The 19,942-nt window shown below is 35.5% G+C and overlaps 1 protein-coding gene across 1 annotated transcript; it reads right to left on the reverse strand.

The window, feature by feature from the left end:
• Positions 1-17,975: 17,975 nt before the first annotated feature.
• On the reverse strand, positions 17,976-18,611 carry LOC118349431 (glycine-rich protein 5-like). The gene is made up of 2 exons (XM_035693851.1): positions 18,494-18,611; positions 17,976-18,382 (listed from the first exon to the last, which is right to left on the reverse strand). The coding sequence occupies exons 1-2, from the start codon at positions 18,609-18,611 to the stop codon at positions 17,976-17,978; spliced, it is 525 nt and encodes a 174-aa protein (XP_035549744.1).
• Between the last annotated feature and the right edge of the window lie 1,331 nt (positions 18,612-19,942).

Consider the following 19,942-nt stretch of genomic DNA (forward strand, 5'->3'; position numbering starts at 1 on the left):
TGAAATCATCTCATTCTATTTTATTTTATCTCAACATTCAAACAATATTATTTTTTAATTTCAAATTTCAACTTTTTTATCTAATTATTACAATTTTTCTAAATTTTTAAACAAAACACAAAAAATAATTTAATTTTTTTAAATCTCACAACAAAAATAATATTAAAAAATAATATTCTAACCCTTTTTTGACTTTATAATTTTTTTATTATCTTTTTCCCTTTCACTTTCTAAAACTTCATAACAATTTTAACTCAAATAATTTTACTATTATTCACAAATTATTTTATTACTGTTTATAGATTTTTCATCTCATTTCATCTGTATAACAAAACGAGTTCTAAATTATCGTTTAGGTCTTTCATTTTAGAAATTGGGACTTGTAGTTTAAATAGTTTTAAATTGAGCCTTCGGTTTGGTCTCGGGGTGTGGTTTTTACCAGACCAACCGAAGTGTATATATAGTTTTTAAAAATATTTATATATATTATTTTATATAGTAGTTGTATAAGTTAATTATGTGATTTTTATCTAATCTATCATCATTGACCATATTATTTAATATTCATTAACCAAAATCTTAATATGTATTAAATATCATAATTCATTTACTATTAAATACTAAATTAGTAATTATTAATATCATAAATATAATTAATTTATAAATATCATAAATGTTTGAACACCAAGCACTTACAAGTGACAAGAGTTATATTGTTCTATTTTGCTTCAAAATACGAGGAATTTTTTTTTTTTTAATTTTTCGAATTGAAGACATGACCCACCTTGAGAAAGCCACTATATATTTGCCAACAAAAATACGATATTTTTTTGGGTTCTTCCTATATATACGTATGTAGGCATCTCTTAATTTAGCAAACCAACAACATGTTATTTTCTGCAAAGCTGTTATGTCCTATGTATTAAATGCAATAGCAACGATGAATTATGTCCCTGTTGAAAACTCCAAAATGGACAACTTTCATTCTCCACCATGAGTTCTAATTGGAACGAAAGAAGTATAAATTTTGATTGGCTTACACATAGATCATCATGTTATATATAAAAGTGTATTTTGATTGGTCTACACATAGATCATGTTTCAAATTGGTATTTTCGTCAAAATTTTGTTACTTAAGAGACGGAAGATATTAAGATGCATGATGCATAAACTGCTGCGTTATTACTAATCAAAAGAAAACATGTCGTATTTATACACAATCAATTTACAATTAACTAATATGAACTAACATAGTTATATATGATTGAAAAACCAATTGAAATATCATCCTAGCTAACTGATCTTGGGGATTAAGGATCTGTTTGACAACACAATTATTCTGACATTCTCAAATTAATAGGGGTGTAAGTAATTTACTAATAAGTACATGAAAAACTCTGGAGAGAAGCCAGTATTCGGCAGTAGCCGAAACACACATGACGTGGCCTAGCAAAATGACCAGTTTCTCCCTGCAACAGCTGCACATTCCCTCTCTCAGATTTCACTTATTTGAAATGCAAAACAGAGCTCCTCTCCCCCATCCTCACCCTCGCGTTCTGTCTGCACTCTCCCCCCCCCCCTCATCCCGAGCCTAATCACGAAGGTCTCCCTCCCTTTCCTTCAATCGTCTTCTCCCGAAGCCCTTAGTTCCCCCCACTCCCGAGCCTAATCACAAAGGGCGGCGTCCATTTCCTTTAGTCGTCTTCTCCCGAAGCCACCAGTTCCCCCCACCCTCGAGCCTAAGCACGAAGGTCTTCATTGTGGTTTCCCCCAAAGAAATCCTCAAAACCCAGACAACACAACATGACGAGCATATCAGTGCCTCCCATGTGATTTCCCCCATCTCAATCCTGTGACCCTTCTTCTTCGGCTCACCCTCCCTTCACCCTAAATCCTTCATGCTGCCTCTTCTCAGTCTCTCAACAGTGTGAGTCCAAAGATCTGAAGAGTCAAGGGTAATGTATTTTCATATATTTTCAGTTCCTGTGAAGGTAGTCGATCTCTGGATGTTGATTGTTGTAGTCGATCTGTGGGTGTATTTTTATATATTTGAGGATTTTAGTCGATCTCTGTAATTTGCCCCAAATTGGTTATAAGCTAGGGTTTTCATTCTACAGCACATATGTTTCTTTCTCTAATAGTTTTTGTCCTTCTACAAATGCATCTCTTCTCCATCTCATCGTTTTTTTTCTCTGTTATCCAGCTCATTGTTTCCTTCTGTAGTACATGCATTTTCCTTTCAAAGAGAGTTTTTTTCCCTTCTGCAACACAGTAGCCATCAGTTGTCATGCATGGATTAAAAGTAGATAGGTTTTGGTCATTTGGACCACCACCATGTTGTTCTTCCTCTCCCTTGATATTCGAGGCCCAGAACCAAATATTCTTGCTTTTTTTTTTTCATGGAGTTCATCTATGATGATGGAGTATCAAACAATTTCCAATTGTTCAACATAATCCATTATTGGTAAGGAAAGGTAAATGAGATCTGGTCTCCAATTGATGGACAAAATGCATGTTCTTTGAAAGAGTGCAAAACTTTATAGAGTACTGGTGCCTTCAAGCACAATGAGTGACCAGCATGAAAAATCAAAGAAATGACCTAATATGTTATTTTCTTAATGGAAACTAGACCTCATGGATTTGCATCATTTATGACTATTTCTTTGGTATTAAGTTCACAGCCTATTCTGTTTTTCTTTTTAATATCTACTATATAAGTACTCCTTGTAGAACTTCAAGTTATTTAGATCTGTAAATGCGTTTATGTTTTCATTGTGGGGCATTACGGATATCAAGCTCTAAAGATAACCTGCTTGTAGGGGTGTAATCGGTCTGGTTTTGGATAAAATCTAGGACCGAACCGGTATGTACCGGTTTTGTATTTTTCAAAACCGATTACGCACCGGTTACCCTCATAAACTGGTACTTTCGGTTTTACCGGTTTCTGGTCCAGCTTTCCGATTTTTTTAAAATGTAAGTTTTACAATTTATCATTAAAAATTTGTTTATAATTTTTTTTTAATTTAAAAAAAACTGTTTTATATTTTCATTAATATATTAGACTATATAATAGTATTAATATTAGACTATTGGTATAGTTATAAGTTATATATTTGTATTAGTTATAAACTTTTAGTAATTTAGTATTAACATTTTATGTAATAATTTATAAATTATAATAAGAAATTATTTCATATATGAATATATATATTATATATAAAATTTCACATAAAAATTTATAATTATACATTATATATAAAACTTATATATATTAATATTTAATATATAAAAAGTATTTTGTATAAAACTTATATATAAAAATATTATTTTTTATTTTTTTTAATCAACCGGTCCGGTCCGGTTCAGTCTGGGCCAAAAAATCCCGGAACCGGAACCGGCCGGTTTTTACATTTTAAAAATCGGTTTCGGACCAGACCAATTCAAAACTGGTAAAATCGGTCCGGTTCGGTCCGTCCAGACCGGTTTCAGGTTTGAGTTTACACCCCTACCTGCTTGCACAATATATCAAACCAGATGATAAATGGAAATTTAATCCTTCCCTCATATATGTTTCTCTATTTTGCAAAAATAATAATGGAGATCGAAAATGGAATTGGATAGCACTCTGGAAACTTGCAAAGCTGAAGATTTATGGAAATAGTTGGCAGCCAAATAGTGGTTGTGGGAGTTGGTTTTATCTTTGTTGTTGTATTTGTTTACACTCAAGTTAGAGAAGTACAATACTTTATTGATGTTTTAGTTTGGAAACTGAACTGGTGTATTTTCTTTTATTCATGTATGTTGAGTTATTCATATTAATGAGTCTTTGTGAAGTAAGAAGTCTGTTATGTGTTCCAACCATTGTATTTTGGATTTTAACGAAATAAGGTGCTGCTTGGACATTGGACAGTACATCTTATTCTTATCATTATATACAGCTTCTTTTGTGTCCAGTTTTGGATATGTACTTGGTGTTACTTATGTAGATTGTAGACTCAAAATTTTGTATGCAAACACTTATTGTGTTGTGGAGATACTGTAGTGGGATTGTGTTGTGTTGCAAACACTAGTGGGATTTTGTGTGCAAATACTGGTTTATGCGCACCTTTACAACTTTTTTGTTTATACAGGAATGTTAATTTAACTCAATTAAATTCAAATAAAGTCTAATTCAATAAGTAAATTGCAATGTCAAGACCGACATTTCACAAACAGGTTAATCTCCAATTCTCCATACTAACAACATAATTTCACAAACCATCATTTTCTTACACATGAATATCATACATATGGATTATCCCCTTTTGTACATCATAACCATGTACAAATACAATAATATGTGCTTTTCCTTGTGAACATCTCTCTCTCTCAGAGTTTATCTTCCATTTTCCAAACTTCATACTCGTGCAACAATACGTCATCCCATATCTTTCGAATTGCATTTTCTCTTCTAAAATTGTTCTCCTTTATCAAATGAAGTATGTCCTCCAACATGAAAAATTTACATCTTGCTTCTCCCTGCATATAGTAAAAATATTTAATTAACATGATAAACTACACCCCCCAAACTAAAAACAATATGCATTTATAGACATTTATAAACAATTATGGTATAAACATTTATAAACAATTCAAATGTTCTGTTTGATGATGATATGGCTATTAGAGATTTCAAATATCCCAACTGGCTTGTATTAATAGTAATGCAACACCATTTTTATGCATATTTGCCCAAATCATCAAATACTAACAGCCAAAATTATTAACTCATTTTCTAGATAATTTTTTTAAAAAAAAAATCTGAACCATGACAGTAGGTTAGAAATTAATATATTTTCTATGTTTTCCTTCCTGCATTCTTCCTCCAAGCTTTGCTTCTCAGCCTGTCTCTTGTCAAGATTAGCCCTACACAAACAAAGAATGAGCAGCACAATTAATAGAAATTTGACTATTTAATATGAGAGAGAGAGAAAGAGAGATGGGAAAATATTTTTCAAGTTGAAGCAATACTTATAGTTTTCCTTGTATTCCTATGCACTTGCATCAATGGCCTTAAAGAATTCCTCCATTCCTACACCAGAAACAACAGACACTTCAACAGTATGTAAATTCTTGTATAACTCATCCATCAATAACATTAGGGAAGGTTGAAGCAAAAGCTTCTGTAATAATAGAAATAACCTGTTGGGAGCATCCACAAGAACATAATCAAGCTGATCTGCTTGCTTCTCAATAATAGAAATAACCTGTTTGATGAGTCCTTCAACTCCACTATAACAATCAATTAACTCTACTATAACAATCAATTTCGATCATAAATTAGACATTTTTATTTGCAAAGACTACTAAAACACGATGTCCTTTTGGAAAGTTTGTATTTTTAGTGAAGGATATAATAGTATGGTTCAAATATTGACTTCAAAACAAAAAAACACAAACCAAATACATTTAAAGTTAGTTTTGGGCCGAAATAAAAGGTTCATATAAACTTAACAAATTCGTGAATAATTCAAGCTCCACTCATTATGCAATGGATATTGTTAATATTTGAAATTTCAAACAATCATAGCACCAACAATTTTGTACTACATATGCTATCTAATGCCATGGCTATTTGAACCCTACCCTTTCAGAGTATGGGATGTCCTCTCAAGGATAATAGTTTAATTAAAAACACATGCATGCAGCTGTCTGGACTAAGTATAGTGTTAATTATTTCAAATCAATATTCCTTGCATAAAATGTATGATTCTCTAACACAGGCAGTATTTTCACTGGGAAAATAATAAACAAGAAAGTCAGCTAACAAAGTAATGCATGTGAAAATCTTAATGACACCGGCCAGTTTTCAAAATGCATTTTCTAACCAAAAGAATCACACACTCAGACATATCTCCATAAATAATTCCACAACCGTACATTCTACATTAATAAGTATCTTAAATTCTAACAAAAATTTACTAAGTACAACAACATTGGGTAGTTTTCAATAGAATTTAGGATGATCAACCATCTTATTCCACAACATTGTTGTTACTATCTCGTTTCATTGACTGCAAATGAAGAGTTCCTGATTTGAAAGAGTTATTACAGTGTTGCGGGATTTAATCACATTTTTCTCTCCTGGCTTAAGTGAACTATAATCAACAAGAGGAAATGAATTCACTTTATGAAAGCAAAGGTCGAAAGAAAGCAAAGTTCAAAAAAAAAAAGAAAAAAAGAAGGTATTGTTTTTCTCCATGCCCTAAGCCGCAATACCCACCTCTCAGTACACAAAAATAACGTAATCATATGGAAGGAAAATTGGTTCTTAAAATGTTACCTACGAAGCTGAGCAGGGGCGGCAGCGAAACTGAGCTCCACTGGAGTAGTGTCGCTGGTTTGTGTTAAATGAGCTAGCGGGGAGGGACGACACTGACAGACGGATGAGATTTGCTAGATGGCGATGAATAGAGGGACGGCGTCGAGGGGTGGAGTTGGGCAAAGGTCAAACGCGATGCAGGTTGCTTGGCAAGGGAGGAGAGGGGTCTTCACAGGATTCTCTATGGTTTGCTCCGTTCAATAATCTCCCGGGGAGTGGCAGGGCTGTGTAGACGGAGGAACATCGCTCGATTTCGTTGGACAAAGAGACGACATCGCCGATGGCAGTGGGCAGAGGAAGGTGATGAGACGCGAGCGAGGGAGGATGTTTTCCGCGGGGCAAAATCAAATTCAAATGGGGAAGAAAACTCATTTCCTGAAGAGCAAAACAAAGCGCACGTTTTGTTAAATTTTAAAAGCAGCATCCACGTAGTGTGTGCATTGTGTGCACAACTACAGTAGATGCTATATAGAAGATTGGTTGGTTTCAGTTCATATAACTTTAGAATTTTGGTTTTCGGTCTGGTCTCGGGATGTGGTTTTTACCGGACCGACCGAAATGTATATAGAGTTTTTTAAAAAATATATATATATATATATTATTTCATATAGTAGCTATATAAGTTAATTATATGATTTTTATCTAACCTATCATCATTGGCCATATTATTAAATATCATAATTCATTTACTATTGAATACTAAATTAGTAATTATTAATATCATAAATATAATTAATTTATAAATATCATAAATATCTGAACACCAAGCACTAATTACGAGTTACATGAGTTATATTGTTCTATTCAGCTTCAAAATATGAGGAATCTTTTTTTTTTCTTCTTCTTGATCTTCTTCTTCTTCTTCTTCTTATTCTCTTTTTTTTTTTTTTTTTTTTTTTCGAATTGAAGACATGACCCACCTTGAGAAAGCCACTATACATTTGCCAATATAGAAAGAACAGAGCAACAATGCACAACAGATATTCGATGCAATGCCACAATGAGTATTCGGTTTCCACAGAAACTTCTTTATATCATATATTCACACTCACAATGTCCAAGGATATGATACAGTATATATAGGCATTTTCCATGCCTACGTTTCACATTAAAGGAAATTACATTTATGCACCTATTCTGTTACAAAGGAATAATTTCATGTCATTCAAGGTTGCTGCTGTTTATGTAGTGCGCTGTACCACTGTCAGAGGAGTATTGTATTGAGGCAGCACCAGCATTGCTTGCTCTTTTGTTGCTTGCTCTATTATCCCCCCGCGATTCAAGCGGCACAGGGACAATAGTGAGGCTTGAACGTAATAGTGCAAACCGATTTGATGAAAGCGGCTTGGTAAGGATATCCGCAAGTTGATCATGACTTGAAACAAAGGAGACACTGAGTGTCTTTGCAGCTACACGGTCCCTCACAAAGTGATAGTCAAGATCCACATGTTTAGTACGTGAATGTAGTACTGGATTTACAGAGAGGTAGGTGGCCCCAAGATTGTCACACATTAAGTTTGGTGGTTGAGTTATAAAAATGCCTAATTCTTTTAAAATTGATTGTAACCATAAAAGCTCACATGCAGTATTGGCAACAGATTTATATTCAGCCTCAGTGGAAGAACGAGCAATGGTGGGCTGCTTTTTGGAGCCCCAAGAAATCAAGTGTGAACCAAAAAATATGCAAAAACCACCCGTTGACTTTCTGTCATCAGGGCAACCAGCCCAGTCAGCATCAGAAAATGCAGTGAGTTTAGATGAAGAAAGAGAGGAAAAATGTAAACCAAAGGAAGCTGTTGCACGAAGATACCGGAGTATTCGTTTGACAGCTTGCCAATGAGAAAGCCAAGGTGTATGCATAAACTGACACACTTTATTTACAGCAAAAGAGATGTCAGGTCTGGTGAATGATAAATACTGAAGGCTGCCAACAACACTACGGTAAAGTTGGGGGTCCTCAAAGGAGGACCCATCCAAAGCTGTAAGTTTAGTAGTAGTAGCCATTGGAGTAGACACAGGTTTTGAGTTATGCATATTGGTCCGTAATAGCAGTTCTGAAATATAGCGAGACTGAGACATAAACAAACCAGAGGAAGACCGAGACACTTGAATGCCAAGAAAGTAGTGTAACATACCAAGGTCTTTAACAGGAAAAGTAGTGCGAAGTGCAGAAATAAAATCTGTGATAAGTGTCGGTTCAGAGGCAGTAACTATAATGTCATCTACATAAACTAACACATAAACACAGCTAGAGCCAGAAGTGTAAATAAATAGTGAGGAATCAGAGACGGAAGCATGAAAACCAAGACAGATCAATCTCGAGCTTAGTTTAGAAAACCAGGCCCGAGGGGCTTGTTTAAGCCCATAGATGGATTTTCTGAGTTTACAAACAAAATTAGGAAAGTCAGGATTAACAAACCCAAGCGGTTGCTGCATAAAGACGTCCTCCTCCAGATCACCGTGAAGAAACGCGTTCTGAACGTCAAGCTGATGCAGCGGCCATTGTCGAGAAACTGCAAGAGAAATTAGCAAACAAATGGTGACAGATCTTACCACGGGACTAAAGGTCTCAGAGTAGTCAAGACCGGCTTGCTGATGGAATCCTTTAGCAACAAGACGAGCTTTTCGTCGCTCAAGGGTGCCATCAGCGAGCCTCTTGGTCTTGAGTACCCATTTTGAGCCAAGAACATTCTGACTGTGGTGGGGGGGAACAAGTATCCAGGTGTTGTTGTGAAGAAGGGCCTCAAATTCACTGGCCATGGCAGCACGCCAAGCAGGAAATTTTGAGGCCTCTGTATAAGTTGAGGGTTCTTCGGGAATGCAGTGAGCTTCAGTGAGAAGGGACGTGGGTTTGGGTAGGGGCCACGGTATTGTTCCATCCGAGCGGATGAGAGGTCGATTTGTCTGAGTTTTGGACCGAGTCAGCATATGGTGGGTAGTCGAAGAGGAAGGAGAGGGTATGGCATCTGTGAGAGACAGCGGAGAAGAAATTATGATGGACGGAGGAGAGTATGGAACTGATGCAAGAGGAGTGTTCGAGTGAAGTGATGATGACTCTGTAGGAGAAGAAGGGGTATTAGGGTTCGGATGAGAAGGAGACGGCGCTGTGTTGAGCAGAACATTTGAGGAGCTGAAGTTAGGGTTAGGTGATAATGAGTGTAGTGACCGTGGGATGCTGGGTTGAGTTTCATGGGCTAAGTTGAGTGTCATGGGCTGGGAAGAGTGTGATGTAGTGGGCTGAGGAGAGTGTAGGAAGGTGGGTGGCTCGGAAGTGTTGGCAGGCCCAGGTGCGGCAGGTGTGAAAGAATCACACAGTTCCGTGAGAGAGGGAACAGTGGCGATGGGTAATTTTGTAGACCGAGAAGATGAAGAGTTCTCACTAAATGGAAAACGTGTCTCATCAAAAATGACATCACGTGAGATGTAAATTTTTCCAGATGGAACATGAAGGCAACTGTAGCCTTTGTGATCAGGTGTATATCCTAGAAAGACACAGAGTTGAGAGCGCATATCCATTTTGTGACGATTAAAAGGACGTAAATTGGGCCAACAAGCTGAGCCAAAATTACGGAGGAAAGAATAGTCAGGGATTAATTTAAACAAAATTTGAAAAGGAGAGGTGTTTTGTAAAATTGGAGTGGGCATTCTATTAATAAGAAAAACAGCTGTTTGAAAAGCATCAGTCCAGTATTTGGTTGGAACAGAAGATTGAGCCATGAGAGATAACCCTGTTTCAACAATATGGCGATGACGTCTTTCAATACTACCATTTTGAGCGTGAGAATATGGACAAGTAATGCGATGGATAATTCCAAGATTTTGAAGAATTTTTGGAAGGGGACGAAATTCACCCCCCCAATCTGTTTGAATGGTAAGAACTTTGGAAGAAAAATTATTATGAACATATTTTAAAAAGGCTAAAAAAATAGACGAGACATCAGATTTGGCACGTAATGGAAAAAACCAAATATATTTGCTAAAATCATCAACAATGGATAGATAAAATCTAAAACCAAGGGATGACAGCACAGGCGCTGGTCCCCATACATCTAAAAATAAAAGTTGAAAAGGAGAATGTGATCGAGATGGAGATAGGGGATGAGGGAGAGCATGGGATTTGGCTTGGAGGCAGGATGGACAAGTATGTATGCTGGTTTTAGTGGTGGTGGGAAGATTAAATTGCTTAATGGTAAATGAGGTAGTCCGTGGAGAAGGGTGGCCTAAACGGGAATGCCATATTTGTGGAGTGGTTCGAACACCAATGAGAGCTTGTGGAGAAGGAAGGTTGGAAGTCATGGCCGCAGCATCAGGTGCTAGAACATAAAGACCGTCCTTAACAGTTCCCCGAAGAAGTACCGCCTGAGTGCGGAAATCCTTCACAAGAAAACCAGATGAATTAAACTCAAAGAAAGCAGAATTATCTATACAAAATTGACGGACAGAAAGTAAGTTACGAGAAATTAATGGAACATGAAATAAATGACGAAGTAGAAATTTGCCAGAAGGTGTTTGAAGAATGCCAGTGCCAGAGTTTTGGATGGGAATGGATGATCCGTCTCCAATGCTAACATGATCCATGCCCTGATAGGGAGAGGATTCCAGATTTAATCTAGAAAAATCAGCAGTAAAATGATTTGTAGCTGCTGTGTCCAGAAACCAACTATTCAGATTGTTTGAACCATTGGGAAAAGCAGTATAATTAGCAGAGAAAGAAGACGGGGGAGGACTCTGATAGGCATGATCAAAACGACGATAACATGCCATAGCTGTGTGACCGATTTTAAGACACAGTTGACATGTAGGGCGATTTGAGGAATTAGAGATGAAAGTATTTGTGGGTGCCGACTGATTTGGACGACCTCCACCCCGACCTCGCCGAAAACCACGACCACGGCCTCGGTTAGGTGAGAAGAACGGAGCAGGTGGTCGAAGAGAGGAAGCATTAGCAGAGAAAGAAGAGCCAGAAAGGATCGACTGGGTTTGATGACTTAGACGGGACTCATGGTTGAGTAAGTAACTGTATATTTGAGAAGAAGACATAGGGTCGGGCCTAGTGGTGATGGAGGTTACCAGTGACTCGTAATCTGACCCTAGACCTGCAAGAAGATAGATATTGAACTCGGAAGGTGAGAGAGGATGGCCAGCAGCGTTGAGTGAGGCAGAGAGAGCTGTGGCTTTATGGAAGTATTCAGTGATGGTTTCCGAGCCTTTCTTGAGAGTGGCTAGGGAATATTGTGTTTGCATAATGTGAGCTTGCATTTGAGTAGAGAAGAGCCCTTCAAGAGTTGTCCAGACCTCATAAGAGGTGGAGCAACCCAGAACTTGGGCAAGAACCTTGTCGGTGAGAGAGGAGTTGATTGCAGAGATGAGAAGTTGATCTTGGAGAACCCACTTAGCATACTCTGGATTGGCTTGTTCATTAATGGTGGGGGGAGGCTTAGGACAGGTCCCATCGACAAAACCATAGAGTTGGTTGCCTTTGAGAAATGGAAGAATTTGAGCATTCCAAAGGAGGTAGTTGTCGGATGTAAGCTTGATGGTGATAAGGTGAGCTGCGGAGGAGATTATACTGGGACTCAGAGTGGGGATTTTATTCTGGGCCATGAGGATCGAGTAGAGAAGGGGAGGTAAGTCCTAGATAGCTACTGATACCATATAGAAAGAACAGAGCAACAATGCACAATAGATATTCGATGCAATGCCACTATGAGTATTCGGTTTCCACAGAAACTTCTTTATATCATATATTCACACTCACAATGTCCAAGGATATGATACAGTATATATAGGCATTTTCCATGCCTACGTTTCACATTAAAGGAAATTACATTTATGCACCTATTCTGTTACAAAGGAATAATTTCATGTCATTCAAGGTTGCTGCTGTTTATGTAGTGCGGCTGTACCACTGTCAGAGGAGTATTGTATTGAGGCAGCACCAGCATTGCTTGCTCTTTTGTTGCTTGCTCTATTAGCCAACAAAAATACGATATTTTCTTGGGTTCTTCCTATATATACGTATATATATATAAGGAATCTGATCTTTTAGCAAACCAACAACATGTTATTTTCTGCAAAGCTGTTACGAGATATCATTAATTGTTCCCTTTAAAATGACGTAACACAATAATTCTGGGACGTGTGAGCACGATCTATACTTTTCAAAATCGACATCCTATGTATTAAATGCAATAGCAACGATGAATTATGTCCCTGTTGAAAACTCCAAAATGGACAACTTTCATTCTCCACCATGAGTTCTAATTGGAAGGAAAGAAGTATAAATTTTGATTGGTCTACACATAGATCATCATGTTATATATAAAAGTGAATTTATAAATTAATATGGTCTGATTGAGATTTCAGATTGTAAAATCTTTTTTATTTCTAACCTACTCTTATGTCAAACTATAAACTACAAAAAAAAGTGTATTTGAGATAGATTATTTACGACGAGAATGATCATTTGGGACAAAAACATACTCAATTTAGCAGGACATAATCATTTTTACAAGAAATAACTGACAGCAAATAAGCAATTTTTTTATAGTGAAATATGTACATCAATTTGTAAATTTACGTTTGTAAAATTTTTGCATACACTTAAGACTAATGAGACAAGCAATATAAAGCATAACCCAATAATCCAAGCAACTCCAAAGGAATATATATATATATATATATACATATATATATTAATATGCCGTTTTATTAACCAAAACACTTAAACTAGCCTTCTTTATGAGTTTGAACAAACCCACACAATAAGGGTCCACTGAGTTAGTCTGGAGATTTGGATACAGAAACGATTTCATCTAATCTTATTTTATTATTATAATTTTTTTAAATTTTTACATAAAATATAATAAATATTTCAATTTTTTCAAATCTCAAAATAATAATAATATTAAAAAATAATATTCTAACATAAATATTTTATTTAACTTTCATTTAAAACCATACCATCTCATCTCACAATCCAAACAAACCTTAGATTGAATACTGCATACTCTTTTGTCTGAATGGTAAGGTTTTGGTCCTATGCATTTATTTATTTTTGTTCCAGAGAGAGATAGCTGACAAAACTCGATTTAATTTCTAGTCCACGCATATAGTGTATATATATATATATATATATTGTGTGTGTGTGTAATAAGTTTGTAAATGATTTATAAAAACATAGATTGATTTTCAAAGGCAAAGAGTGCTTAATTATTAATTAATGAGAAGATCAAGATCATCATCATCAAGAAGAATTTTACTGATCTTTTGCTAGCCTTTGATCTGCTCAGGAGAAAATGCAAACCCCATGCTTCTTACTGACCACCCAATTGCAATTTAGATAATTATTTGTTACTTCGGAATGTGTTTTACTAAAAAGATAATAAATAAAATTTATCTAATATTGATTAAACAGAAAACTCTCGCAGAATGTTTCTGTTAAGAGAACCTTTAAGGAATAGAGTAATGCTGGGCATCAGCCTACATCCGCAGCACACCCTTCAGAATTTTTTATTTTTTTTTTCTTCAACTCAACACGGTGTGTTGAGGGTGTTAGGCTGCAGCAAATAATTTTCCTAAGGAATAACAAGTACGTACGTACAGTACTACTCGATTAACTCAACAACTCGAAAAAATTGAAAACTTTTGGATATGGGAAATATTTTGGTCATAAATTAGAGATTTTATAAAAATAAATTTATAAATTGATGTATTTTAATATGATATATTAGATTATAAATTTATTTTTATTATAAAATAAATATAACGTATCGTATAAAATTATATCGATTTATAAATTTATTTTTATAAGATTTTTTTATACTTGTAGGATTTTTTTTTAACAATAATTCATTTTATCGACTGGATCAAGTAGCCAGCGGTCAAAGCCACCTGCATCCATGCATGCATTCATTACGAGAATCCTCGCACTATAAGAAATCAGGCCTTTTCCAGCGATTTTAAAATCGTCACAAAAAAATTCGCTGCAAATAGAGGTTATTTCCGGCGATTTTCAAGTCGCTGCTTAATTTTCGTTGCGAAATTGGAAAATCACTGAGGAAAAATATATAATTTACTTTTGCGGCGACATTTATATCTTTTGCGGCGATTTTTGTCGTCGCAATAAAATTATTAACTGTAGCGGCATTAATTTTCCGTCGATTAAAGAAAATCGCCGCAGTATTAACTATTTGCGGCGAAAATTGTCGCTGTAAAAACACATGCTCCCATTTTAACTTATTAGCGGCGAGTCAAAAGCGCCGCAAAAGCTCATTAAATTAAATCCCCCACGTTAGGTTTTCTCATTTCGTTCCCTCCAACCGATTTTTGCCTATCGCCACAATTGATCAAAAATGGCTTTAGGATTTCGGCGAACCTGCAGCGATTTATAAATTGCCGCAAATGATTAAATGCAGCGATTCTGATAGGTATTTGTGACGATTTTGAACACTGAAAAATACCTGATTTCTTGTAGTGTTGAAAACTCCTTCCCAAGCCTTCTTTGATCATCTTGATCTTAAAATTGTCCATGAACGTCGGCCACCTCAAAGTAATCTAGCTTAATTAATTGCATCAGTTTCCAAGTGTATTATAATTTATAACTTTCCAATATAATATAATATATGAGAGAATCTAGCTAGCTAGCTAGCTAGCAGCTTGATCCATCGTCTTTACATAATTTTCTATGATCACTAATCATGCACCTAAAATTCTTTTACGACTATTTAATTACAATTCATTTTCAAATAATTAATGAAATTATGTCACTTCATTAAAAATAAATTTTTGTAGAATAAAATTATCCTCCATTTCATGTAGAGTTGTAAACTAATTATAAAATAAAAAAATTCTACTTATCATTCTCACATCACGCACACACCACATATAATTTATTTTTTTATTTTTTATTATTTTCTCTTATCAAATATGTAGTGTATGAATAAAAAGTAAAAGAAATCAATTAATTTAAAAAGAATAAAAAAAAGAAAAATACGTGATATGTGAGAATAATAAATAGTGAAACTTGTAAAATAAGTCATTCCGATCGATTCCCGAGAATAAGTCAGCAGCTAAATATATAAATATATATATATATTATTATTATTATTATCGTGTGTGCAAGTTTAAGCTTAGCCATGATGTTTGAACTTTACAAGAGATTTTCAATTAAATTAAGGTAATGGAACAAGATCATAATGCATCACCAACTTCTTGCCTTTGCTAACCTAGGCAGGCCGCAGCCTTCCTAGCTTGCTTGCTTTGTCTCTTTCGTTATTCTTTGATGGGGAATGATTGAGGCATATTGCGTCGGTATTTATTACACATTTAAATATTTAATAAATATTATATAATCCATTTTATTTTTAAAAAACATTAATCTAATCGAGATTAATATTTTTAGCGTCGCAATTATATATTAGCGTTGCTTCCTCATCAACACAAGAGGGACGATAATGCTACGTGGTAATACTACGTCTCAAAAAAATCTTCATGTCGAAATGAAATACCGACACAAAAATGTGGCCATTTGCGACATAATTTGTCACCGCTAAAGGAGGACATGAGTGACACAAAAGACATTCCAGCAGTAGGAAAAAAGCCCTATTTGTGACCAGATTCAAGTATCACAAAAACTAAATAGTGCCACAAATGACTTCTCATTCCCGGCACATATATCCGATCTCAAAATCATTCATTCGCCGCAAATGGACTATTTTTCATGTCATTCTATCTTGTTGCAATTACTAGTTAGCTCGACAACAAAAAAACATAACTTTATTTCCGTCGATACCTATAACGTCACAAATACTTTAGACAGAGTTTTTGTGACGGTAGTTTATCAACTAATGCATTTAATACATTTCCGGTGATCATCAAAATGACACAAATACACAAGATCCACCGCAAAAAATCGTTAGGATCTCCTCACCACTAGGGTTGTAATCGAGCCAAGCCAATCTTTGGCTTGTCGAGCTTAGCTTGACTTCAAATATTTGAGTTCGAGCTCGAGCATGTGCTCGAAATCTTTATTTATTATTTGTTCGAACTCGACTCGATAAGCTAAACTCTCAACTCGAGCTTGAGCTCGAATTATTTATTATTTATTTTTTGAATAAGATTTAATAATGAATAAATTAGATAAATAAAAAAAATAAAAAGTCTAATATTGAATTTGTACAACTAATAAGTAGAACTCTATTGAATTATAAGATTTTAAAAATTTATCAATAATTAATATCTAACTAGTTGATATTTATCCATAATAACAAAATATTATATGCATACATATATTATTAATACATACACATAATATGATAGTATATATCTATTTTATATATGTTTCCTACATACTAGTATATGAAATTATTAAATTTAATCAACTAATTATTGTACAAATTATAAAATATAGCTATAGAGTGTATTTAATATATGGACATAAGTAATTAGGTTACATATTATATATTTAATTATAAAAGTGCTACGCTTATATTATTAGCTAATATATATAAATGTATATATACATAGGTGTATGTATATTATCAATATATGAATAAGTTTTACTTAACTCGAGCATAAACGAGCAGGCTTTAACCAGTTTTAGCTGAGTCGAGTCGAGTTTTGTCAAGTAAATGTCATTTACTAATTGAGCGGGTATCTGCTTTCACGGATGATATTTTTTTTTTACAAGTCGAGTTCGATTCAAATTTACTTGGACGAATGCTGAGTGGACTATTGAATAGAGTGATTCATTTACAACCCTACTTGCCGCAAATAATATTAAAGATCATATTATCATGTACCATTTTTGGTTTTAATGGGATAAGTACAAGTGATTAGTGATGCGGGGGAGACATGAAATGGGGGCATGAGATTATGTTTATTATCTTTCTAGAAGTACTGATTGATTAGGCAGTGGATTAGTTTCCACTTTTATTATGTTGCATGCACGCCGGGCACGTTTAATTTGAGTATTTTTACGTTTAATTTCTTGCTCTGTATAGGAGTAAGCCTATCTTCATCCTTTCTAATGTCTACCTAAAAAGCCACAAAGACTCAAAAGAGCTCCACCAACAGCATGCCCACGTGCCAATCACAGCATGGATTGCGTGGAATCTCCATCCACTCATCTGGAAAGATACAAAGATCATATTCTCTCGAGAGTAATGTTATATACAGTCGTGAAATACACAAATATCATGCAGTTGCTTTGAAAAAGAGTGGAGTTCACTATTAAAAAATTTATTTCTTTTTATGTAAGTCTCATATTTATTCACTTTTTTTCAAGTGACTACACGACGATTACACACTCACAACTACAAGTATCATTTCTCATCTCCCAAACCTCCTTTCCTTTCCCTCTATTATCTGTCTATATATCAACCTCGCATCACTACTCTCCCCTATCCCTCACAAAAAACATATCTCTCCTCCTCCACCTCCACCTCCACCTCGATCTCATCCATTTCTTTCTTCATTCTAACCCTATTTTCCTCTTCTCAGTCACTCAATTCACACAGACGCATTGCTATCCAGCTAGAGCCATGGCTCTCCCGCGTGCCGTGCTCTTGCTAACCATATTGTCACTCACCCTCATAGCATCCTCCATTAATGCTCAAGTTCCACCCTCCAGCTCCCAGCCGCCAACCACCATGTCTACTCCCCCACCAACAACCATGGCCACCCCGCCACCAAGCGCTGCAACTCCTCCTCCAACCTCGCCCCTAGCCCCAGCACCAAGTACTGCTTCAATGCCTTCCCCGCAGGCTTCCCCTCCCCCAACCATGCCACCAAGCGCTGCAACTCCTCCTCCAACCTCGTCCCCAGCCCCATCACCAAGTACTGCTTCAATGCCTTCCCCGCAGGCTTCCCCTCCCCCAAGCCCAACAAGCTCAGAGAGCCCAACATCTAACGCACCATCTTCACCCTCTGCGCCTGAATCACCATCATCAGCTCCATCTTCTCCTTCCCGATCACCAGCGCCAGCAGAAATGCCTCCAGGTCCCACGGGGATGGCACCAGCTGGAAATGCTCCGTCCTCACCCAACGACGGCAGTACTTCTTTTGTTCATGGAAGCAGCATGGCCTTGGTGGTAGCATTGTTTGGAGGGTTTGCACTCCTTGTTTGATGACATTCATGATGATCTGGCTCATTATTGTTTAGAATCATTGTTCGTAGCTGTTCCATTTGTGATTTTGTGAAGGGAGGAGGTGGATTTGGAGATATATCAGATATTACAGGTAGTTGCATGTTCTTAGTATATTTTGAGTACTTAGCAGAATAAGAAGGACCTTGGGATTCCTATTTGTTTAATTTGTAACTTTCTAAGTGCTAGATTTTAAGCCCCAAAACAAAGCTAAAGTGTGTTAGAATATAAGGTAGCTAAAATATATATTTTTTTTTAATATTAGCAAGTCTTTTTAATTATTGTTATAATATCAAATGATTGGATAAAAAATAACAAACAATTTCTTAATAATTATAATTTGATGCACATTGAGAGATGATTAAAGGGCTATTTTCTTGGAAATTAATTGCTGCAAATGTTCGTACTCCGAAATATTATCTCATAATTTAATCCAAGTACCTCAACATGCAATTTTTTACAAATTAATATACATGAGTATGCATGATGCATACATGATAAGGAAAAATAAATAAATAAAACATGCATGCATGCATGATTCAAACTACTTCTTCCCTTAACAGCTAGAAAGGTAGTTAGGGGGTAGATGGACATTTGATGAATAGGAATAAATGGGGTAAAAAGTTAGGTGCTAGCTCATGTGAAGATATATATATATATATATATTATATAATTAATATTTGAAAGAAAGAAATTAATTAGGGCCAAGGGAGATGAAAATCATGAAATCATGTTATTGTTTTAATTTGGAGATGGGAAGGTTTCCTTTGGTATTGATCAGTGCCGCCATGAAGATTAAAAGAAGAAATGGCATTTTTATTTTTTTTGTGGTGGCAGCGCGCATGAGGAGCTAGCTGGTTAATTTGTGGGGCTAGCGCTAGCACTAGCTTGCGACAAATCGAAAGTGATGTATTCACATGCAAGGTTTTATTAGCCCCACAAACATGTACGTATATATGTAATCACGTGTGGTGGGAGAGAGAGAGAGAGAGATTTATAATTGCTAGCATCTGTGCAAGAACCATTATGTGATATCCCTGCATTCGGATAAGTGATAAGGGTAGATATAGTGTATATGATCTCATATTATTTGAAAATAAGAAGTTATTACTCATTATAATAATATTTTAATAAGGTCTAATTATATCATTGACTAGTCTATTTAAAATATAGGTTATATAATTTGGATCTTCTACTAAAGCGTTACACATTCTCAAACTCCATGCATGCCACTGAATTCTAGGAGACATGATGATCGAACCAACACAATTCCCACAAATTCCCATCCTTGTTGGTAATGCGTAAACCCTCCACGCCAATGTGAGACAACATCATGAGCGAGATGCTACCATTCTCTCTCTCTCTCTCTCTAGTTTGCAACATTCCCTAATTACAATTTATTTCCGTTATTTTTTATGAAAAATGCTATTTATTA

This window comes from Juglans regia, chromosome 9 (assembly GCF_001411555.2).
Source record: "Juglans regia cultivar Chandler chromosome 9, Walnut 2.0, whole genome shotgun sequence".
Classification (NCBI taxonomy): domain Eukaryota; kingdom Viridiplantae; phylum Streptophyta; class Magnoliopsida; order Fagales; family Juglandaceae; genus Juglans; species Juglans regia.

Bases quoted from the DNA above. Each gene is read 5' to 3' on its own strand.
- LOC118349431 (XM_035693851.1), bottom strand. From the start codon at position 18,611: ATGCAACTACCTGTAATATCTGATATATCTCCAAATCCACCTCCTCCC. The intron at 18,383-18,493 runs GTCATCAAACAA...GAGCATTTCCAG, and splicing joins TGAGCCAGATCATCATGAAT to CTGGTGCCATCCCCGTGGGA.